Source organism: Perissodus microlepis, chromosome 5 (assembly GCF_051167445.1).
Source record: "Perissodus microlepis isolate ML-2025 ecotype Zambia chromosome 5, ASM5116744v1, whole genome shotgun sequence".
Taxonomy (NCBI): Eukaryota; Metazoa; Chordata; class Actinopteri; order Cichliformes; family Cichlidae; genus Perissodus; species Perissodus microlepis.
In genome coordinates, this window is record NC_140465.1 from 28,985,530 (window position 1) to 29,009,026 (window position 23,497).

At 41.2% G+C, this 23,497-nt stretch overlaps 2 protein-coding genes across 20 annotated transcripts in view; both read left to right on the plus strand.

The window, feature by feature from the left end:
• Positions 1–12,790, plus strand: part of eif4g3a (eukaryotic translation initiation factor 4 gamma, 3a) — a 68,996-nt gene extending 56,206 nt beyond the window's left edge. For all 18 annotated transcript variants that reach the window (XM_084929190.1, XM_084929200.1, XM_084929202.1 and 15 more), the window contains 12 exons: positions 2,112–2,202; positions 3,982–4,099; positions 4,220–4,443; positions 5,292–5,404; positions 5,761–5,933; positions 6,407–6,532; positions 6,775–6,856; positions 7,097–7,195; positions 7,488–7,634; positions 8,681–8,762; positions 8,902–9,048; positions 11,770–12,790. In XM_084929190.1, coding sequence (XP_084785316.1) covers positions 2,112–2,202; positions 3,982–4,099; positions 4,220–4,443; positions 5,292–5,404; positions 5,761–5,933; positions 6,407–6,532; positions 6,775–6,856; positions 7,097–7,195; positions 7,488–7,634; positions 8,681–8,762; positions 8,902–9,048; positions 11,770–11,951 — 1,584 coding nt within the window. In that variant the 3' untranslated portion in view covers positions 11,952–12,790. The remainder of the gene's footprint in view (positions 1–2,111; positions 2,203–3,981; positions 4,100–4,219; positions 4,444–5,291; positions 5,405–5,760; positions 5,934–6,406; positions 6,533–6,774; positions 6,857–7,096; positions 7,196–7,487; positions 7,635–8,680; positions 8,763–8,901; positions 9,049–11,769) is intronic.
• A 1,639-nt stretch (positions 12,791–14,429) lies between these two features.
• Positions 14,430–22,851, plus strand: hp1bp3 (heterochromatin protein 1, binding protein 3). Of its 2 annotated transcripts, XM_084929213.1 has the most exons (13): positions 14,430–14,536; positions 15,439–15,519; positions 16,158–16,335; positions 16,958–17,020; positions 17,126–17,282; positions 17,370–17,513; positions 17,612–17,671; positions 18,498–18,637; positions 19,346–19,436; positions 19,860–20,019; positions 20,726–20,837; positions 20,990–21,145; positions 21,338–22,851. In XM_084929213.1, exons 2-13 carry the CDS (start codon positions 15,453–15,455, stop codon positions 21,855–21,857), a joined length of 1,848 nt encoding a protein of 615 aa, XP_084785339.1. In that variant the 5' UTR covers positions 14,430–14,536; positions 15,439–15,452; the 3' UTR covers positions 21,858–22,851. The 2 variants fall into 2 exon arrangements, with proteins under 2 accessions (XP_084785339.1, XP_084785340.1); XM_084929214.1 differs by lacking the exon at positions 16,958–17,020.
• Positions 22,852–23,497: the final 646 nt, after the last annotated feature.

Sequence of the window (23,497 nt, forward strand, 5' to 3'; positions counted from 1 at the left end):
TATATATATATATATGTATGTGTGTGTGTGTGTGTGTGTGTGTATGTGTATATTTAATTATGGTAGAAGAAGAAGAAACTAATTGGAAAGTTAAAATGAGTTTTGCTCACTTAAAGTGAACAGATCAGCCTCCTCCTCTGTGCACATTGCACGGCCTCAGTCCGAAGCTCTTCTATTTCTCACAACAGAAACATATTCAATTTGGCTGCTCTGCTCTCAATTTCACTTTTTATTTTCTCAGATTAGTGCTCTGCACTCTGGACTCTCTGTTCAGTTCAGCTATTGCTCTGCACAGCCAGCAATCCACCTGGTTTTCCACATGCTCCAAAATCTGTCTGTCACCTGACCAGCATCCCAGCATCCCGCCATTGCTGTTTGTTTTTTTTATTCATTTAAGTATTTCTAGTGGCGTTGAAATAGAGTCCTTGGTGGTTTTACGTATAAATAGTGGGGTTTGTTTTCTTACCCCCCCACACAGCAAAATTCACTATGTGACTAGTAAACTCTGTGATGTCAAAACAATGATCTTTCAACTGAATTTACATATTCGGCATGTGGGCAGTGTTGCAGGAAGGCACCTCTGGCCGGTGAGCAAAGATTTTGTTGATGTGGGCATGAAATCCATCCATTTTCTTTGCACTTTTAGTCGATACAATGACAATCGAGTTCATATTGTTTCCTGTGAATACTCCCCCTCAGATCACTCAGGACATTACACTAGAACTCCTGGCTGACAGTCTCACCCCGAGGGACAAATTCAAAGTGAACAACACGATGAATGTTTCTTTTTTTTTTTCTTAAAAATGAACATGCACCAGGTCTCACTCCTCACCTGAGACCATGACTTTGGCCTGAACTCATCAAATGAAAACTGTTCAATCATAACTGGAGGTGTAGCGGCCAGCACCAGTGATGACTGTCCCTCACATGAAATTGGGGTCAGTTTGAAACAGAATTGATGTTTGCTCTCGGCACAGGTTTGAGCACCCAGAACAAGTGGTCAGAACTTCCAGAGCGAGATCTAAAAATAGCAGACTGTCTAAACAGTTTTTGGTTTTTTTTTAAGAAAAAGCATCATTATGTTGATTAGTTCTTCTCCTCACAGTTAGCAAAATCACTTGTTCTCAGACTGAGGAGCTTGGAGCACCGTGGGAAAACTAAGATAAAATAATGTAATTTTGGAGGGCAGAATAGACGAGATTGTTGTACAGACTTTTTGTTTCTCACTAAAATTAAATTTGGATTCTTGTTAATAGTTATTAAACAAAATTGCAGGGTATGGGTTTAAAAAAATTGGCCTCAAAAAAAGGGCATGCTAGAAAAGGTTTGAAAACCTGTGAGTTAGTGAATCCGTCAATTCAGGAGGCACCAGTGATTGTGGAGGTATCAGAAATGGGCTCTAATTAGAAACCTGTCACAGACGGCGACAGGGTTTTGTTGCAGCATGTTGTGTAATGGGTCTGATGGTGTGTGGGTAATGTGCGGCTGCTTTGTTCTCTCAGATTCTCAGACTTGGCTGAACTTTCTCAATTCTGCATTGTAATATAAACAAATTGTGGGATGGTTTTCATGTTGTGACAAGTTTGTTTTCCATTCAACATGTGTTTGTTTTTTTCATTTCATGTTAAAGCCCCTTTTCAGCTGGCTGGTGTTTTTTTGTACACAGAAGATAACTGTTTACGCAGACTCAAGATGACTCTTAAGGATAATCATAACTGGGCCGAGTACATCAATGTCCCCTGTTCCCATCTACATAACTCTACATGCTCAGTTATGCATATACTGACATCCTGATGGAACTATAACTATTGCTGGGTAAAAGAAATTAGTTCATTTTTGGAGCGCCCTCTGCTGGAAGCACTCTGGCAGTTTTAACTGTTAGTCGATAAGAGAGAACCAAATATCCCAGAAGCTGTCTGGTATAGAGGCAGCATTTTAGGTGCTATCGTCATTTCCAGCCGCATTTAACTTGATGCTTACACTCACGTTACATTTTTCCTTTGGCCTTATAGCTGTCAGTCTTCCTTGTCCTTACTTTTAAAATACTGCTCCTCTCCAGCTTAAAAGCAGAGATTCTGAAGCTTTTTTTCTGAATTATCGTGTTCCCGCAGCCTCAGATGGATGAGAAGATCCAGCTCGGCCCACGGGCTCAAGTCACGTGGGTGAAGGGCAGCAGCGGAGGAGCCAAAGCCAGCGACTCAGGTAAGATGCCACAACAAGCTATGACATCATTAGCAAAACTTGGAAAAACAGAACCGAGCACACTGTACAAACTGTGGTCGTCATAACAGTCTTTTCATCTCGAGTCTCAAAGGCTCATTAGTTGTACTAAAACACCAAAATGGCAAAGTTTGGAGCATCGCTCAGCTTTCAGCTGCTGACTTATTGTCACTAAGTCAATTTTGGCAATTTACAAACATCTTTCAAATACAATAAATGGCTGTCAGTGAGACTCGATGGAATAACATTAGAAATTATAAGAAATACATCTTCAGTGCCTTGTGACTGGCCCCCCCAAAATGTCGAAAATCAGGTCTGATGGTGAGATTGTAGCTGTAGCTGGCTCAGATGTGTCACAGTTAAAGCATCAGGATGCATGAAGAGCAGGTACTGTGTGAAATTTTTGAAAACAAAGACTGCTTTCTTCCACACTCTCCACGCTCTGACCTGTGGCTGTTAGGCTCCGTCTCCACAGGAAGCATCAATTTTCTATACAAATCCTGTGAAGCTCGGCGTTGACAGCGCTCAAAGTCCTCAGGGCAAAAACTCCCCCAGTGCAATGCACTCGCAGCACTTTTAGTTCAAAATAATTCAACCTTTGGAGCAGCATTGCTTTGCAGGCTTAATAAACACTTCTCTCCATAAATTGAGATTTATATTTAAAAAAAGTTCAGCTTGTGAGTTCCAAGGCCTTTGGTGGGTGACAGTGTGCATCAGCATGATCAGTTCACTTTCACACAGATGTCTCAGTAACCATCTGTAGCAATGCCTAGTTTTAGTTTAGTTTAGATTTAGTGACAGTATTATCCTCTTTGTATAAAACCTCTTTGGGGAGTGCCAAACATTTCTGTATGCAGGAAAAACTGTGTAGTTGTGATTCCCAATGTGTTGCTTTTTTCCCCTGGTAAATTGGGAAGGTGTTGCTGTTTGACCTGGAAAGGTCTTTCAAATAACCATAAATGTTTTTTTATGAATTACTTGCAATCAAAAGTATTCAAAGCTAATAAAAGAAAGCTTTGATTTTACATTTTGTCATATCCTTTATGTATCTGAATAGCTTTTGATCCACTGCTGTTTTATTTCTTTTGGTTGTTGGGTAGTTAAAGTTAATGGTCTGCTCATTAGTTGCTGAGTAATGGAGCAGTAACTCTCGGGCTCTCTGGAGTTTACAAGAGTGGGACCTGCAGATGAAAACCATAAAATGATAAGTATAGGTGGGTGACAGAAGCTTTTCAGGGCCGAAGTGGATTGTGGCATTCATAAGTTTGGGGGTTTGCTGGACTTTTAAAGCTGCTATGGACAGATTATGCTGCATAGTGACTGAGTCGAAGCAGCACTCTGGCTGATTTGACACTGTTGGGATTTAAATATATATTTTAATGCTTATTTTGTTGATTATATTGTATTATGTATAAGAGAGGGTCAGCTTTGAGACTAGGTCGCAGGCTGACAGGAAACTGCATGTTTTTGCAGAGCATGGTAACTGCAGGCAGAAAGTGTAACTAAGCAGAGTGTTTGATCGAAACTTAAAGTTTGTGTGACGTCTATATGAATAACTAGGCTTCCTGTTTGTGCTTCAGACCTGAGCTTGTGTGTTCGTGTCTCCATATTCCAGAATATGTAAAATAAAAGATCATTTTGTAAGTTAGACCACTTTGAGCCGTGTCTTTCTTTGCTGTAGGGAATACAAAGAACTGAGATTTAATAACACCAAATCTAATGATCTGTGATCACTCCTCATTTTTCTTCTTCCTGTTACAGACCTGTCACGGACAACTGGCCTGAACCGTTACTCTGCACTGCAGCCGACACTCTCACCTCAGCCCTCCACTACACCTCCCCAGAACCCAGACTATGACTCCAGGAGAACTCTGGGAAGGTACAAAACAACTCCAGCTCTTATTTGTTCCTCCTGATTGTCTGGTGATTTCTTGAATATCCTTTTATTGAGCAACATCCTGTTTGACTTTTATTTTTCTTTCTCCCCCCTTCACAAAAGTCGTGCCAGTACAGGCAGAGAGCGCAGTGACAAGCCACTAATCTCTGCAGCGCCATCAGCACGGCCCGGACCGTTCATCAGGGGAGGAAGTTCTAAAGAGCTGCTGGAAAGTCCGAACCCAGAGGAGCCGCGAAGAGACCGTGAGCGAGAGGGAGCCGAGCCCCGGAGACCAAGTGTCACTGAGGACAAAACGGAGATGGAGCGCAGTAGAGTCAGGGAGCCTGGTGAGAACACTGCTCAGTCTCTGCAGTTTACATATTTCATTCAGTTTTCAGGTGAAAACAAGCGACGCCCTTGAGTTTTTGGTGTTAACAAGGTAGCCCACTTCTTACCAGGGTACATTTCATGTAAAAAAAGCACCATCAATCAAATACCTATCATTCCTGGACATTGGTACTCAGATAGTGAGAGAGTCTGAGGTCTCTGCCTTTTTTAAATGAGCATCGGTAGGACATTTAAATTCTCGGGAACACCTGATTTGGTGCATTTTATAGAAAATTTGTAGTTTTGTATTAAAAGAAACCTGTTTACATTTTTAGGGTTGTATTACCATATACACCTCGCTTGTTGACTTTATATAAAAGTAGTAAACCTACTTACCAGTTTGAATTATTTACTTCAATATTTCTAAGGTCATCTAACACCTCTTGATGTGCTTTACGGTGTTGTAGGCTAATGTAGTCAGATTTTCCTGTGGTTTAATGATCAGTCAGTACTAATGAGTCTATTAACTTGCACAGCCAGCTTTCCTTCCTGGCTTTAAATAGATTTTATTTATAAAGCACTTTTTCAATTCGAATGAAAACTTCAAACACTATAAGCACACACAGATATTCATTCTGCACTTTTTAACACTATACTGCTATATGGTGCTTAGGGTTAGAAATCCCTGGGTATAATTGTCTATTTGCCAACCACCTTCGTGTGACTGTTTATCCTGATTGCCAGTGTTTATGTAACTCAATCCAGATAAGAAGAAGATTTGTGGGGTGTGTTGAACTTACTTTTTAGAGCAGCCATCGGTTCTTTCCACCAAAAGGCAAAGTTGGGACTTGTGTTTATATGTTTACAGTGAAACCTGAGCCAGTGGTCCAGACCCCAGACAGACCAGCCCTGTCTGAGGAGGAGATCGAGAGGAAGTCCAAGTCTATTATTGACGAATTTCTACACATAAACGATTACAAGGTATGACATTCACGAGCAGTAGGTGAAGTTTACGGTGCACAACTTCTAATACGCATCAGCAAGCTTCTGCTTTACATGAATATTAACAGTGATTTTTTCCAGAAGATTCATTCATGATTAAATAATTTATTTTCTTTAAGGCAAGCATGCGTTTTGTATTTTTCATACCACTTTAAGATATGTTGTAAGCTTTAACCAAGATTTGTTTGAGTTTAAATCCACCAGCAGGGTAAGATAATGAACCGTGTTTGATATTTTTATGATTTATAATTGCTAGAATGGAAAATTTCAGTATTTAAATTTTTCAATAATTTCCAGCTGAGTCAGTTTTGACCATATATCTTCATTTTCTGCAGGAGGCTATCCAGTGTGTGGACGAGCTTGACTTGGGCTCCCAGCTTCACATCTTTGTGCGCGTTGGGGTGGAGTCGACCCTAGAGCGCAGTCAGATCACACGGGACCACATGGGCCAGCTCTTCTTCCAGCTGGTGCAGCAGGGAACCGTGCCCAAGGCCCAGTTCTACAAAGGGTCAGTTCACTTGCTTAGTGGCCAATAATCAATCGATCACTAGAACTCTTCTATTTACTTTCTTCTTAACCATTTTTTATTATTTGATTTATTTGGCACTGAAATTTTGGACCAATCTTGCAATGGAAATACACATTAAAGTGAAAGTATATTCTTTAAAAAGCACATTGCAGTATTTTTAACATTGTCCAGGTGTGTTTATTAAATTGGAAATAAAGTTTGAAGCACTGTGCTTTTTTTTAGGGGGGGTTGTGCTTTTCCACCAGTCTGATCTAGCAACTTCAGAAGTAATTGATATTTTCAAACCTTTTGAAGAAGAAGGCTGGCATCTTCATCGTCATCTTCAGGGTTTCTACCACTGTATTGCCCACTTGGCTTAAGAATAAGAGGACCCCCCCCCCCCCCCCCCCCAAGTTGGGGAAAAAATGGCATCTAATCACTGCTTGGTCTTCTCTTTGTCTTTGTTTTCTCAGGTTTGCAGACACGCTGGAGCAAGCAGACGACATGGCCATCGACATTCCTCACATCTGGCTGTACCTGGCTGAGCTGCTCAGCCCTGTGTTGAAGGAGGGGGGCTTCTCTATGAAAGAGCTCTTTAGGTACAAATAACTGAAAATAATGAAAGATTTGCTGCATTTATTCACAAATAAATTCACCTCTGCTACCAATTTATCTACACTTTAGTCTCAGATTACCTTCCATCAGACATAAAAAAAACATGAGGGTTACATCTGCACATGTGTTTAAATAATTGGTCTGATTGCACATTTGCTGTAAACAAAGCTGTGTGTGACAGGGGGAAAAAAATGTATACTTCAATTTCTTTCGTCTCTGTTTGCAGTGAATTAAGCAAACCCTTGCTTCCTGTGGGAAGAGCTGGGATCCTTATATCTGAAATACTGCACTTACTATGCAAACACATGGTAAGCAATGCTTAGATGTTATATTGTTGTTTTTTATGATTATTTTTACCTTTTTTGTTGTTGTTTTTTTAATCTGTTCTAATGACCTCAGTAACATTTAATCAATGAAGATTAGGGACTAATGAATAATATATCGGTGTAAGTATCTATGCTCCTTATCCTCGCCTTCAAAATGTTGAAAATGCAAGAAGATGTGTGTGAGGGGAGAGGTTTAACTTTTGTCTTGTTGTGTTTCCACAGAGCCATAGGACTGTAGGTTCTTTATGGAGGGAATCTGGCCTCAACTGGACCGACATTCTTCCAGAGGGAGAGGATGTCCAGGCCTTCATCTTACAACAGGTTGGTTAGTGTCAGGCTCAGACTTGACAACATTTTTATTTCTTTCATTGGTCACTAGGTCAGATAGAAGTTAACATTAGGGTCCAAAAATTTAGCTTTTTTCATTGTCTGATTACACACTTCTTCCTCATCGTTCATGTGTTGCTGTTTTTCGAGATCTGCATGATGTCATCAGGTGTTACCTAGGAATGATATAGAAAACTATGTAAACAGACAACAGGAAAACCTTTTTTTCCCCCCTTTTCATCACCTTTTCATTTCTTGTCCTCTCCTGTCATTTTCACATCAACAGAAACTCCAGTTTCTTCAGTCAGACAGCTCCAATCCTGAGGCAGCTCTGCCCGAAAGGATCTTGTCTCCTGAGGAGATGAGCCAGCATCTGGAGAGACTCCTCCTGGAGGATATGGCCAGTGATGAGCAGATTTTTGACTGGGTGGAGGTATGACAAGCGACGTTACTCAGGAGCTCAAACATCACACAAACTGTGTGACCGAGTGGCTAAAAGCAGGGAGGAGCGGCAGGCCGTCGTTTGCTGTGTTGCTTTTTTTTTTTTTTTTAAAATTAAAAGTATGGAATGAGAACAGACTTGGTGTTTGCATTTTTTATTCTTCCTTCGCTTTAAGTTTTTAGATATAGGATTCTGAAAATGTGCCTTTTTTCAGTGCCTTTGGTGCAATTAAAAAGAGACATAAATATAAGGACTGAACGTTTTTGTGACTTTTCTGCCTTCCACTGTCTTTCTGTTCTGTTCTCTTATGTTGAGCGCTGCACCTCGTGGTGCTTCATCATTGTTGTTCAGTTGTATTTTTTTTTCTTACTTTTCCTGTTTTCATCTTTATCCTGTTATGTTAATACATGAATAGGACAACGTGTTAAAGATGTCTGAGGAGACCAAGCTTGAGGTAGCCAGCTCGAATGACGATAGAACCAGAAGCCATGCCAACTGTTTTAATTTAGCCTGCTCTTATAGTACCTGACTCTACAGAAGTGGACAGCTGGGGCTCAGAAGTCCACCAATACCAGAGTTTGTGGTTTGATTCCTTGACCCCAGTTACTCATGATGGTCAGACCAGCAGCATGCCTCCTGGCTTTGAGCAAACAGTGTGTATGAAATTACAAAGCTCTCTGGATAAAAGCACCACATAAATGCAACCCATTTGCCACTTACCATTGTACAGCTACACTCACTACTAAAAATGTCAGAAAATAACTCAAACACTGTGCAAATATGGTGAACAGTAGAACAGAGTATCAGATCATTCGCGGACAAGTAGGTGTTAAGTGACGTGTTGATACAAAGTGTAATATAATCCTGGTGTGGTTGAAGTTGAGTGTTTGAGTAGAGGACGCAATCCAAACATGGTTTGAAGGGGAAAACATAGTTAAAACATGTCCTGCTGCAAAGTTATGTGAGGTTGCAGTGTATTTTTTACCTGCTAAGTCGAGTCATGTGACAATGACAGCTAGTTCTGCTCCGTTTCCCAGGCAAATCTAGATGAAACACAGATGAGCTCGTCTCCCTTCCTGAGGGCTCTGATGACAGCTGTGTGTAAGGCAGCAGTGAAAGGTAAGCCACTCCACCACCTGGAGAAGACACTTCTCTGTTCTGCTTAAATCCCACCGCTGATTGCAATATTTACACTCTGCCAAATTGCGAGCGGGCCGGCTCAGCATGCACTCACTCTGCCTCCTGCTTTGCTGTACAGATGATAACACCAATTGTCGAGTGGACACAGCCATGATCCAGAGGAGATTGCCTGTATTACTCAAGTACCTTAACTCAGACACTGAGCGACAGCTGCAAGCACTTTATGCACTTCAGGCGCTGATCGTTGCCCTCGATCAGCCTCCAAGTAAGTTCTGCATCATAGTTTATAAAACTAATAAAACCTGCTGCTCTTAGCTTTCCTTACTAGCGCCTTTCTTTTGTTATTGCTGATTAGAGCTCAAATACTGGCTACAAGCGGCTGTACATGTAATGATTAAGACATTTTTTTTTTTTTATTCATTTAAAGAACTTGATCTCACCACAGAGTTCTTAGAAGTAAATTCTTAATAGTTAGTGTTTGTTTCCAAGTTAAAGAATGATTGAACTAAAAGTCTCAGTGTTTCTCTGTGGAGGATTTGCATAAATAAACTTGATGAGAACTTCACTGCAGTTTAGTTCTCAAGGTATAAGAATATAATGTGTTTCAAGGAAATATATCTTGCAGTTATGTCAACATGGGTTAGGTAGGGTTTGCAATAGACTGTATATAAAAGATGGTCACAATTTTTTGCTGCTTCTATGTTAAATCTATGAAAACTAGTAGTGACTGTATTTAGACAAGAGGTTAGAGTGTCAATTTGTCAGCTAAAGCATATAAAGCTGCATTCGTAAACTACATGCACAGGTGCACAAACACTCACAGACAAAACACTAGACTTCAGTAGCACTCTACTACGGTCATTAAAAAAATATTTCCATCTACCTTGTTTTATATTTTTATCTGCAAGCCTACGGTCTTGTACCATTCCATACACCCTAAACAGCAGTGACAGAAGATAAGACTCTGATTAAGTCTGAAACAGCATGAAAAATGGAACTGTGGTGAAGTTGGTATTGCCTTAACAAGCATTCATTGTAATGACCAGCAGGGGGCAACTTCTCTAGCTGCAAAAAGGCAGGATTATATAGAGGTGTATGGGGTAAAAATGGTCTTCAGCTGACTGTATTTGTGACCTCAGTAAACGGTTTCCTGATTAATTTCTGTGCTCATTTGCTGGTTTCAAGTCTTGACGACTAAAAAACGAATTAAATTAAGCAAAATACGCCTATTCTTTAGGTCACAAAGGCGGACAAGCTTATTGGCTACAGTCAAAGGAGCTTGCAAAGAAAAGCGTCTGGACTTCTTTAAGTTACTTGAAGACGTTTCACCTCTCATCCGAGAAGCTTCTTCAGTTCTAAGGTCAAATGGTGGAGAGTCCCAGATATAAACCTAGTGGGAGTATCCCCCCACAGAGGGACAAAAGGACCCCCTGATGATCCTCTAATCGCCTGAGCCAAGGTGTGAAACTGGGTGTGGGTCCCAATCAGCCAGAGTTTCGGGTGTGTTCATTGTGAAACCTGGCCCCACCCTATCATGCGAATCCCTGAGGTCAGATGGCCCAGGATGTGAGTGGGCGTTAAGGCGTCTGGGAAGGGATCTGAAAACTGGATTATAGATGGCAGAGAGTTTGTGTCGTAAACCCCCGCCTCTGTTCAAAGATGGTCGCTCACAGTGGACATAGATGGCTTCTTTCACTCCTCTTTCAAACCATCTGTCCTCTCTGTCCAAAATGTGGACACTGGCATCCTCTAAAGAGTGACCTTTATCCTTAAGATGCAGATGGACTGCTGAGTCTTGTCCTGTGGAGGTGGCTCTTCTGTGTTGTGCCATGCGCTTGTGAAGTGGCTGTTTGGTCTCTCCAATGTAGAGGTCTGGGCATTCCTCGCTGCACTGTACAGCATACACCACATTGTTAAGTCTGTGTTTTGGAGGATAAAGGTCACTCTTTAGAGGATGCCAATGTCCACATTTTGGACAGAGAGGACAGATGGTTTGAAAGAGGAGTGAAAGAAGCCATCTATGTCCACTGTGAGCGACCATCTTTGAACAGAGGCGGGGGTTTACGACACCAACTCTCTGCCATCTATAATCCAGTTTTCAGATCCCTTCCCAGACGCCTTAACGCCCACTCACATCCTGGGCCATCTGACCTCAGGAATTCGCATGATAAGGTGGGGCCAGGTTTCACAATGAACACACCCGAAACTCTGATTGGGACCCACACCCAGTTTCACACCTTGGCTCAGGCGATTAGAGGATCATCAGGGGGTCCTTTTGTCCCTCTGTGGGGGGATACTCCCACTAGGTTTATATCTGGGACTCTCCACCATTTGACCTTAGAACTGAAGAAGCTTCTCGGATGAGAGGTGAAACGTCTTCAAGTAACTTAAAGAAGTCCAGACGCTTTTCTTTGCAAGCTCCTTTGACTACGATGACCTGGATGACTGAGAACCTTCACAGACTTATTGGCTACAGCCTCAACTAGGTGTGTGTGTAGTTCAAATGGTAAATGGACTGGTTCTTATATAGCGCTTTTCTACTCATCTGAGCACTCAAAGCGCTTTACACAACTTGTGCATTCACCCATTCGCACAAGCACATCTTTTTAAGTGTTTTATAGCTAACATTCACACACATTCATACTCCGATGGATGCATCGGAGAGCAATTTGGGGTTAGTATCTTGCCCAAGGATATTTGGCATGCAGACTAGGGGAAGCCAGGAATCGAACTACCAACCTTCCGATCAGTAGATGGCCTGCTCTACCACCTGAGCTACAGCCAGTTTAAGTTGCCTGCCTGCCTGAAGGCTTCACTGCGTAAATGTAACTTTTCAATCAGTCTTGTTTCTTTTTGGCTGGTTTTAAATTTATTTTCGAGTTCCTTTAGAATGAAAAGGAACAGGGTTCAACTTTAACCTAATTTCGAAAAGAACTTGTCAAACAAGGTGACAGTTGAATATTTGATCTCTTCGTCTGTCTTCTAGACCTCCTAAGGATGTTCTTTGACTGCCTGTATGATGAGGACGTCATCTCGGAGGACGCTTTCTACAAGTGGGAGTCGAGCAAAGACCCGGCCGAGGAGCAGGGCAAAGGCGTGGCCCTGAAGTCCGTCACGGCCTTCTTCACCTGGCTGCGCGAGGCAGAGGAGGAGTCTGAAGATAATTGACGAGGGAGACACCCGGGGACGCGACCTAGTAGAACTGTATCCTCGCAGCAGAACAAACTTTCAAAATGGCTGCGTGGGCAGGACGACATGTTTACGGCTGGAATTTTTTTCTGCGGTACGGTTCTGAAACATGCCGCCATTTTGAGTTTGGATCCCAACGGTGGAAGCACTAAATACCTGTATTATACATAGAAAATATTTTTTTTTTAAATTTTAATTTACTTTTCTTTTGTTACTTTTTAAGAAGAGACTTAAAAGATACATAGGTTCTGGACTCTTTAATTTATTATTTTTTTAAGGACTGCAAATATGAAAGTTATTTAACATTTGCAGATGCTCACAATGAGAACAAGACGGCAGAAATAACAATATAATTAATTATAATAACAAAATAATAATTGTGAAATAAACAGCCTCCCCGGATTCCACACTGTTTGGTTTAAAACAGAGTAAAACAAAATTATTTTGGGATGAAGGGGAAGCAAAGATTAAAAAAAAAAAAAAAAAAAGAGGAGTTGAATGCACAGGAACTATTAACATTGTCCAAGGTCAAAGGATATCTTGTAATAACCAAGAAGTGTCTCCTTGAGCCCTGGCTTGCTCTGCATTGATATGTACATACACCTCATGAGAGGTAGAGGTATGCATTCAAGAAGCGATGCAAGTCCGAACTGTCACACAAACGTAGAACAAACCAGATTCATTCAGATGGAATGAGCAACTTCAAAAAGCAAATGGCCAGAGTCGCTGAACATGACATGCTTGTAACACTTCAGACCTACAGAGCAGATTAAAGCTTGTAAATACATTAAAGACAAAAAAAGGTATTTAAAAAAGTGCTTATTCTCGTGTTTTCGTCTCTTCTTTTTGGGGGGAAAGGTGGGTTGCCAGATTATTTCTTTAACGCCTGTGTATATGTGTGTGTCTAATAAACTGAGCCAGTGTTTGAAGAAAAGCAGTTTTAAATCCAGAAGGGAGGAGCTGGAATCGCCTGGAGCCACCGGGAAGTTGAAATCATTGCAGCGCTTCTTCACATGCTCGTATTCGATGTAAAAATTCGTACGTTCATATTTAACGTCTGTTACGTCACGCACCCATCATCACATGAGCTTTTAGGGCTTGGGTTAGATTTACAGCAGCAGGCGACACTCCTAGCATGAATGACTCTGACACACGTTCACCGATGAGGTCGATTCTCTTGTCACTGTTACAGGTTTCATAGGTTGTTGAGCACCGGTACTGGATTTTAAACAATTAAGACGGGATTGAAGTGAGGGGTTTAACAAAAGTATTGCGTTAACTGTGGAGGAATTACAGCCATTTTTCTTTGTATCCGTCAATGACAGTTTATTGGCTGCTATTCTGGGGAATGGTTTATCACTTGAGGTTTGTCTTTTTTTTTTCTTGCAAAATGGTGCAGCTTAAATTAGAAAATGTTCAGCTTATTTGACAAAACAATTTAAAGAAACCCCAGGGCGTTGTAAAACTGACTGATATAGAGAAAACAAGCAATTAAGAAAACGATCTGCGGATTTTACAGCAGCAGCACATTGTAATGCAGCATCATGAAACCATTAGCTGTAATAGAACGTGTTTGTTTTTAGCTGTTCCCCCTGAAGGGTTTCTTTAATCTGTCTGGCTCGTCAAAATCCAAATACTGTTCTGATTAAAGTTGGATGTCTGCCACTTTAATGGAGAGTAAACTTGGAGCTTTAATCAAGATAACCATTTTCATTGTTCCCTTCAAAAACTACAGATCCCACAAATTATAGCTTTGTCCATCCAGGCATTATCCCATCACACATGTGAGCAACACTTTCTCTGATTTCACTTTTCAGGATTTACCAGTGTGGCCAAAACTGCTCTTGAATTCCAGGATATCTCAGCTGTGAAATAAGCAACATCTTTCATGAAGTTTTTATTAGGATATGTCAAAGAAAATTCACAAAAAAGCAGGAAAAACAGCATTCTGACTTAATAATAATTAAGAAATTATAAAAACTCAAATCCACAGTGACATAATGATGTTTATGCCTTTTGTCTTTTCAAACTATAATGATTATAATTGTTTGTTTTGTGTTTCTTAACAAGCTGGTAGTTTATTTTTGTTAAATTCTTTCCTTTTTTATTTTTTGTATTTGTTTTAGACAGTTTCTTTTTTTGTGTTGTTTATTTCTTTTAAGGGAATTAGATAGAAATCTATTACAAAGCCTTTTTTAACGTGATATTTTTGTTTCGTTTTGGGGGTTTTGATTATAATTTTTTTAAATTATTTATTTATTTTAGGTTTTTTTGTAGTTTTTATTATTATTATTTCTACGGTTGTATCAAGTAGTTTCATCTTGTTCTTTTGAGATTTTTTCTTTTGTTTTGGTGTGGTTTTTTTCTTCTTGCTTTTTGTGTGGGTGGAGAAGGGGGATAGAGGTGGAGGTGGGTCAGCCTCGACGGTGGGAATCCTTCGCTGTGCGTCGTGACGCAGCACGTTGCAGTCCTAACGGGGCGGGGCTCGTAAACAGAGGAATCGAAATAAAGGATCGTGCAGAAATTTAGCCCGAAGTGTTTCCGTTTTCCCCGACGTGTTAAAGGTAAGTTTGGCTCGCGTGCTGATAAATTGTTTGCTAAACATGCAGTTGCACGGATACGGTTCGGGAAGCAGCCGGGGGTTTTCACTTTGTGCAGCTGGAATGGATTTCATCTGCCTTGTGAGACGCCATTATTGTGTGTATAAACCGACGGACAAAATGGCGAAAACTGCTGAAAAATCCTGGCACCTCGTCCTCTGGCTCCCGTGGACGTGATGGAAATCTGTTGGCAGAGACTGACCCATCAGCGGGGCAAGCTTTGCGCCGTTTTGTAGGTGCTCAACGTTTTCCGTAATGCAAACAGCACCTTTTCTTCAGTTGGGGGATAAAAGGCCTCAATGAATGAAGGGGGTTTGGCACCAGCGGCAGTTTTAACCCTGTGCATACACAAAATGGGCCTCAAACCAGTGAAGCCAGTTAAACCAACAGTCCTATTCAATTTCTAACTAGTATTAACAGATATTTATGAGCTGTAATAATTGTACATGTGCAGTGTGAAATTTATAAATCTTTATTGTATCTTTTACTCCTCAGAACTCATACTGAAGATTTAAGTTTAGCATGTTTTGTTTACCTGACGGACATGAAGATATTGCCTGAAATTGGTGATATAACTACTCAAACATACACCTTTAATACCGTTAATAACACATCTTGAATCCTAATAATTTACTTGTAAAAAAAATCTACGGATGCACAAATTTATAAAATGCGAACTTCAAAGAACTTAAAAAACAAAAACAGCTATTTGTCAGGTAAATATCAGCTACTGACATTGATCCACAGGTACAGTACTGTTTATGTAGTTGGGGTTTTTTTTGCTAAGTGATTAAATTTTGCATATCAAAAATTTCACTCACAAAGCCAAACAATGGTTGTGCTCATGATCTTTTCTGGTTCTTCAGGTAAATCTCCTGTGATGCCGATTCGCCGAGCAGCAGCGACTCCGACCCAGGAGAAGACCACCTCCGCTGCAGCAGAGAAAGGTAAGGGTGAGGTAGTCCTTCACCTGCACCCTGTCAAACCCTGGCCCCGCCCCCCTGCCAGCCATCAGCCACATCTGTCGCAGTGTTCAACTTCAACCAATCATTCATTCTCTCAACACACAACGAACAAAACTCATCTCCAGTTTTTTTCCCAGCAGTATTTATTAGGAAAATAGAGTACTTTAGGTTTCTTGTATACTTTATAGCAGTTATACATTCACATTTATATTATATAGTTACAGTTTCATATAGATTTGATTGTTTAATGATTAGTGTTTTATTTAAAATGTTTTAGTATTAGTTTTGTCTCATAAGTAATTCAAAATATATCATCTTAATTGTGTCACTTGACTCATAATCCTGCAGATTTATCACACATTTGCACTAAAGCCTCATTATGCTTTAATGTTGTTTATGTTCCTGTTTATTTTTATTTATTTATTTTTATTTTAAAAAAATACACTAATGTTGCATTTTATGTAATGCAGTATTTTCCCTTCCAGTTTTATTTTTTCATTAAAAACTTTAAAGACCTCGAGTCATACTTTTATGAAAGTTTAATAATATCAGCTTTACACTATGAAGAAAAATAAAGGTGGTATAGTGTTTTTAAGGTTTTATTTTTAATGCTTTCTCAGAACCTGAAGCCTCCTCGGAGGAGTCGCCCGCTACCGAAAAGGAGCAGGCCGCGTCATCAGCCGCAGCAGCCGATGGCGACGAGGGCAGCGCTGCGGGCAAGACGGCGCCCGCAGAGAACGGGGAAAAGGCCGACGGTGCTGCAGCGGAAAAGGGAGGAGAAGGGAAAGAGAAGAAAGAGTGAGTTTCACCATAAGATAGTCTGCAAGCGTGAACAGTGCGATATTTCACTTTGATAGCACTTTTATCTGTTTATATTATCCTTACCTCTGCTGGATAACTGCAGACTGCTCCTCTCGTGCAGTGTTGCATTTCTAAAAGATGTGAGTTGTCACATCCACATTCATTCCCTGCATCATAGCCATCAGACAGATGTGCGCAGTCTTGGAGGAGTCCAGGAGGAGAGGACAGTGGCATCGTAACAGTGTGAGGATTTTCTAACGCCCCAGTCCAAGTGATCAGTGATATATACTCACATTTTTGCCCACTAATAAAATCTAGCCCTTTAGTTTAGCTCTGATGATCACAGTTTTTGGGCTGGTCGCAAGCCTTTATGGACTCTTTTGTTTTTGTTTTTCTCCCCCTATAAACTTTAGCTTTCGTAACATAGAATTTTGGCCTCCTCCTCTTCTTCTCCCAGACCTTGCCAAAACAGACCTTCACCTTTTTTTTTTTTCTTTTTTTTTTTGCACATTGATCATTAGCACTGCAATTCAGTGAGGGTCAAATTACCATGGTGGTCATTAAGACAGATGTTCTCAAATTTCATTTTGTCTTTCCCGTCGGTGACAAACGGACAAAGTGACAAATGCAAGGACTGCGCGGCTGGACAGTGCGCAACACACTGCTATGTTCTCCTACTAAGGTGAGGATGTGATAAAGATAAGGGTGGTAACGATCACAGTGAAATATCGCTTTTAAAGAATCAACCGTCATGACTGAAATTGTGTCTTGCTGCTTCTGGCAACAGGTTGAAGGATGGCTACAAGTACGAGAAGTCTAAAGTCAAGAAGGTGAAACGGACGATTCCGGCGTGGGCTAGCGTCACTGCGAGCAAAAAGGTCCCTGTTACCAACTTTGCTGGCACTCAGAACAAAGTGGATAACATCCTCATTGAAGCCATCACGGTGTGTGCAAACACTGTAAAATGAATCTCTCGGGCACACAGCCGCTCTCTCGATTATTTATTTATTTGTTGTCCGTGTCCTTTGTAGTCTTGCAATGACAGGTCTGGAGTTTCATACCAGTCTGTCATGAAATATATCGTGAAAAAATACCCAGGGATGGAGCTTGACAGGAAGAAGTTCCTCATCAAGAAGTCCATGAAGAAACATTTGGAGAAGGGAACCATCAAACAGGTGAAGAAGCCAAGAAACTGTCAGAAGTGCTCTGTTTTTCTCAAGGATTTGTGGTTTTAAGTCTGCTTACTTGTGCTTTATCTGTCTCTCTCACGTAGTTGAAGGGGAAAGGTCTTTCAGGGACTTTCGCCATTGGGAAGCAGACTCCCCTGTCTAAGGTACGTCACAACAACTTGCAAGTTCTCAGTCTTAATACTTTATAGGTGTTGGGAATTTCTTAGGGTTGAGTGTTAGCAGTTTCCCCGTGTTTGAAGTCCTAAAGTCGAGCCAAGCATCTGGATGTAGCATGTATATGAATGCTATAAATCATTTCAGTTGTGAGATTTGCTCTAAGCCCAGTTCATATGCACTACAGCTGGTAGGTAAAACAAAGGTGACTACACCCAACGATCATCTCCTGGTACTCTTCTGCATCACAAATGCTTGTTAGAAGCCCTGATCTGACAACTTCCTCATTTTTGATGCATATTTTTCTTATTCTCCCTGTAAGAGAACGAGGGGGGGGGGGGGGATCCAGTGTTTTTAATCATCAGCTTCCATCACTTGTATATGCCACAATTAATGTTGAAGGGATTCTCCCAACAAAGCCAGAGCAGATTGACACTCTGAGAAGGTCAAATTCTTGGTCTGTAACTTGCGACTGGATGTCTATGAAGTGTGAGCGTTAGCTGATTTGTCACCTTGAGATGTGGAGAAGGTCTTCTGCTGAAATGCAGAGTGAAAATTGTCATTTTGCACATACAAATCATCAGAGACCTCCAGGGTACAATTTTGAAATTGGTGACTGCAAAGGAAGTGGTCTAGATGTCCACAAGGAGACGCACTTGCAGGAGATTTAAACTTTTTTTTTTTTTTTTAAATTAAGGTAAAGTGTTTGATATGGGCCTAACGTGTAGTGTCAGCATTTTCCTTTTCGACATTTTTCCCCGAGACTGGGATATGTTTGGTTATAATTGTCATGTCTGTAAATGGATGTTGTTTTAGAAAGCTGCTCAGAAGCAGGAGTCTCTAGGAGACGCTCTTCCTCTCATCATCACTCGGCTCTGTGAGCCCAAAGAGGCCTCCTACAACCTGATCAAGAAGTACCTGGAGCAGCACTTTCCCAGCTTTAACATCGAAAACAGGTGCAGCATATAATTCTTCTCTGTCTGATGTTGTTTCAAGATGCAAGGTGCTCTTTATCATTGACTCGTTTAATTCGTATATAAAATGGGACGTAGGCATAGACTGTATATAAAAGATGGTTGTGCCATTGTGGTCAGAAGTTGCCATACACTCATCATGGGCAGGAATGTCATGGTAATTTTGGGCTTTTAAATATTTAAACTGTTTTTCCAGGGTGGAATGATTGTACAGCATACATCTTTATTTTATTTGGATTTTCTCTCATCAAAATTATGATTACAATTTCAAATGAGAGAGATGATGAGGTAGCCTTTATTTGTCAGTTGCAGGTCTTTTGCCCACAACCGAGATGACAGACCTTGCCGACTGTACATACAATACACAAACATCACATTGGAGAGACAGGTCAGGCTAGGTAGCAAGGAAAAAAAAAACATTGAAATGTGTAACACAGAAGGATAATACAGGAATGCACAGATATCAACACACCATAGCACAATAAACACAGACAGCAACATGGGAAAGAGTTCCAGTGTGTACATCTGATCTGGGACCGCTGCAATCTTTCGACTGCGCCTCCAACTGACCCATCCAAATAATATTTAGTTAAACATCCCTTGATAAATTTCACCTCGACCTGACGTACCAGTACTGCTTTAACTGTATTGTGTTTAAAAGCTGTAAGCTGAAGATGATTTACTCCTCAGGCCAGAAGTCTTGAAGTCCGCCCTGGTGAGGGCTGTTGAGAAAGGGCAACTGGAGCAAATAACTGGGAAAGGAGCAAGGGGGACTTTCCAGGTAAGCATTCTTAACACTTTGTTTTGCTCAAAAAAGAGGGATGCATTTGTTTGTTTGTTTTTAATGGGGAACAAACATTTAATTTTTGGTTAAGAAAAGGCCTCCTTGGACAAAAAAATGACATCTGTTAACAGAAAATGAAATAGCAGAGCAGTTCTAGATAATGTCTTTTTTTTTTTTTTTTTTAAAGTCGGACCCATCTCAGATAGTCATGTAGCAGTTGCCACCAGTTACTAACACCTAAACATTTCAGGACCCGCTTTGTTTCCACGTCACAAACAGGACAGGACCACAGAGCCAGTCAGTGTGCCAGCTCGGGCTTCATTGTTCTTTTATACTTTTGCATAGAGGTAAACGACAGGTTGTTTCTTTGTACGTGAGAGAGCTGCAGACTTTGTTTCCTAAAGTGCTTCTACCCACCAGCTGAAGCGTACCGGCAACAAGGTCCTGCTCAAGGGTGGCACTTTGGAGGACGCCATCACAGCTGCTATCACAGCCATGAATGAACCGAAAACCTGCAGCACCACAACTCTACGGCGATACCTTTTAGACGCCAACAAGGACAGAAAGGAGTACCAGTTAGGTAAGTTAGGTAATCCTACGTGGCTCAACAGGATTCCTGAGGCCGATTGCACTACATGGTCATAGTAAGGGTGCCTTATCTACACATGCTGCACCATCTGAAACTACAACTAGACACAACACTCGCTTTCTCTTTAAACAAATCACAACAAATGCAGCAGGTGAACCCTTTAAACCTGGTTCTTATGACTGAGCCCTTCAGCCTTCTGCAATGATTTTGGTTTTTTGCTAGTAAACTATCCCCTCACTCTTATTTTGAAAAATTTGCTCCTAGCCATGTTTCATTAACAGCAGACTGACGGGTCGCTGCTGTTGAGGTTCTCAGTGTCATTCTGCGGTCTCTCTGTTTTGTGGACTTAAACTCCTTCACCATGAACTGCAGCTGCAAACGGTAGTTCATGTTTTCTTCCATATTATCTGAGACCCATTCAGAACCTGCAGGCGGTGGAGAACTGAGCTGAGTTCATCACCATCTGCAAAGCATATCAAGGACTACCGTCACCAGCTGCTGTTCAGGATGATGGAGGATCTGCACGACTATCTGATATCTGCAGCTGATTAGGACTATAATTTCTTTTTTCTTTTTTTTTAATTAAAAAACTAGCCAGCAGCTCAAACACACATAGCACAAGTTTCAGTTAAAACCTTTTTTTGCATCAACAATGGCGTCACTAACAGAACTTTTTTTTTTTCTCTCTTCTCTTTAGTGGCCAATCTTCGGAGGACCCTGACAAAGTGTAAAGTACTCGGATGGATGGAGCAGATTACTGGTCACGGCTTCAACGGGACCTACCAGCTGTCGTTCCCTTTCTACCCGAGGTATTTCACTTGCATCTGGAAATCCCCAACCCTTTAATACTTTATCAGACAGAAAGAAAAATAAATAAAGGAGCTTTGTCTGTGCAGCTTCTGGAATTCTTTGTTCTTTCTTTTCTTGATGTCTGATCCTTTTTTCCTTGTCCCCTCCTTAGTCCCACCATCCTGTACCCAGACAAGTTCAAAGAAATTCCAAAGAAAGATGCTGCACCTCCGACCAAGCGAAGGCGAACAGTTGAATCTTCAGACGAAGACGAGGAAGAATCAGAAGAAGAGGAAGAGTCTGAGGATGAAGCCCCGGCCCGTAAGAGGTGCATATACCTGTTGCAGCTCGACTCCTAATTACATGCTTGTAGTTAAACGTTTAAAGATGGGTCCTACTCCATATATCAGTCCACTCTTTTGTAATGGCAGCCATCCATCCCACAATGATTAACAATTCAAGTGGAGAATGATTTTTTTATTTATTTTTAACAACTGCTTTTTGTTAAAACGACTCTTAGGAAACCTCTGAAGAGGCCTCCACCAAAGGCTCGTCGTCCTCCTCCAACCAAGAAATCTTCGAGCGCTAGTCAGTCAAAAGCTAAAGGCAGAGGACGTTCGCTCGCAAAGAAGTCTCCAGCCAAGAAAGCAGCATCTTCGTCCAAGAGCTCGGGAAAAAAACAACCAGCCCCTAAGAAGGAATCCGAATCGCCATCTAAAGCCACACCTGTCAAGAGAGGCGCCCCTGCAAAAAAGCCCAAGACACCAGCTGTTAAAAAGCTAAACAAAAGGGGGGGCAAGCGACCTGTGTCCAAGGAGTCGTCCCCCAAGGAGCCTACAGCCACGAAGGAGACGACAAGGAGCGGGTCCAAGCGCTCCAAGGCCGAAGAGTCGCCTCCTGAGGCGCCTGCAGCTAAAAAGCAGGCGGCCAGAAGTGGATCCAAACGACCCGCAGAGTCGTCCCCTGCAGAGCCCGCAGTGAAAAAGGGGGCCAAGAGCAGCAAGCAGTCTGCTCGCAAGTCTAAGAGAGGGAAATACTGAACCCAGGAGCGTCTTCTACAAACTGGGCTGAATATCCAGCAGTCTGCCGCTTTAGTTTCAGTGCTTTCTCTCTCTTTATATCATTGTTTTCTCCCTCTTTATGGGGCAGTAGGGTTTTGTTTTTTTATTTCGATTGTAGAATAAGAACCTTATCCTACCAGTTAATTGAACTTTGAGAGTTTCTGAATTTTATTTTTTAATCACAGTGTGTAGAAAAGCTCCGTTAGTGTTATCGGCGAGGCTGCCGTCTTGGGAGACTGTAGGAACATCAAGCATACTTTAAAACTAGAGCCACGTAGCGTCTTCGGTTTTGTTATGTTTTTCTTTTTCGATTTTTGTTTTTTGGTTTGTTTTTGTTTACACATGTTCCTCGTGTACTCTGTAGTTGCTGGCAGCACACATTCCTAATCTCAAATCAAAGATCAGTGTTCTAGAAGGGTGAAAACGGCGTCAGTTTTATGTTGAAAAGTGGGTTTAAAAGTTCAAAAGAGTTACTAATGTTGTTAGTACTTTATAAAAGACAGAAATTTGAAATTTCTGCGTTTTGTCCCGGGATTAAATCAAAATGTGGTCATGCAACTAATGCATACAAATCTGAACTGTAATCTGTGTTCCTCATTTATGTAGTTTCCTTCTTAATTATTATTATTATTAACAATAATTTATATTTGGTTATTTAAACAGATATAGCCCCCCTGGGAAAAAAAAGATTAAACCTGCAGGTGCCAAGTTGAGGATAAAATACTGTTAGTATTCAAGTCACACTGAGGGGAAAATGTCTTTTTGAGGTGTGTGTGTGTGGGTGTGTGTGTGGGTGTAAACAAGCATATACACAAATTGATTTTATCGCTTCACATCTGTATTCAGTACCAAACTGTAAGAAATGTGTGTTGTGGAAAAAGGAGGATAATAGGATAATAACTTCCCTGCATGCATGTATCCCTTGTGTTGTTAAGCTTTTTTCCAAGTCATTAATAAAATGGCTATATTTGTAGACTGTTGCAGTATTTATTTATTTTTATTTAGTGGGCAATGAAAATGTCACATCTCATAGAGTGCCTTTGTCCCATTGATGATGAAAATCTAATTATTACAGCAGGAAGGTAGACAATTCAGAATAAACAGATGAAACTTATAACTAATGTTTTACAGCAACAGAAAAACAATATTCTATATACGGTAGAAGAAATGTAATTTACATTTATGTATATATGATATATTTTCCCATCTTTAGATGCATAGCAGCAGTGTTGCACTTTGATTTCAGTCCCCAGCGTGTGCATGTGGTCTCCTGTTTGTAGAGTCTGACAGCAGCTTAAAGGAAAGGGCTCTGATGTCTCATCTTCAAGGATGCAGTGGCCTGTCACTGAAGGGCTGATGATTAGTGCTGTCAGAGTGTGCTGCACGGGGTGGGAGGTGTTCTTCAACAGGACTGACAGTTTAGCTGCCATTATCCTGTCACTCACCTCCTCCACTGGGTCAAGAGGTCATCCCAGAACGGAGCTGGACATCTGAATCGGCCTGCTTCTGTCCTCAGCAGAGATGCTGGTGCCCCAGCAGACCGCAACTTAAAAGATGGCGGATTGCCACCAGAAGAGGTTTTCAGGAGCTCCATCTGAACTCCAAAAGATCTTAGTCTT

What these genes read in the sequence shown, in the direction of transcription:
- hp1bp3 (XM_084929213.1), top strand. Translation starts at nt 15,453, where the DNA reads ATGCCGATTCGCCGAGCAGCAGCGACTCCGACCCAGGAGAAGACCACC. An exon ending in AGCAGACTCCCCTGTCTAAG is followed by an intron (nt 17,672 to 18,497) that starts GTACGTCACAAC and finishes ATGTTGTTTTAG; the next exon opens with AAAGCTGCTCAGAAGCAGGA. An exon ending in GAAGCCCCGGCCCGTAAGAG is followed by an intron (nt 21,146 to 21,337) that starts GTGCATATACCT and finishes AACGACTCTTAG; the next exon opens with GAAACCTCTGAAGAGGCCTC.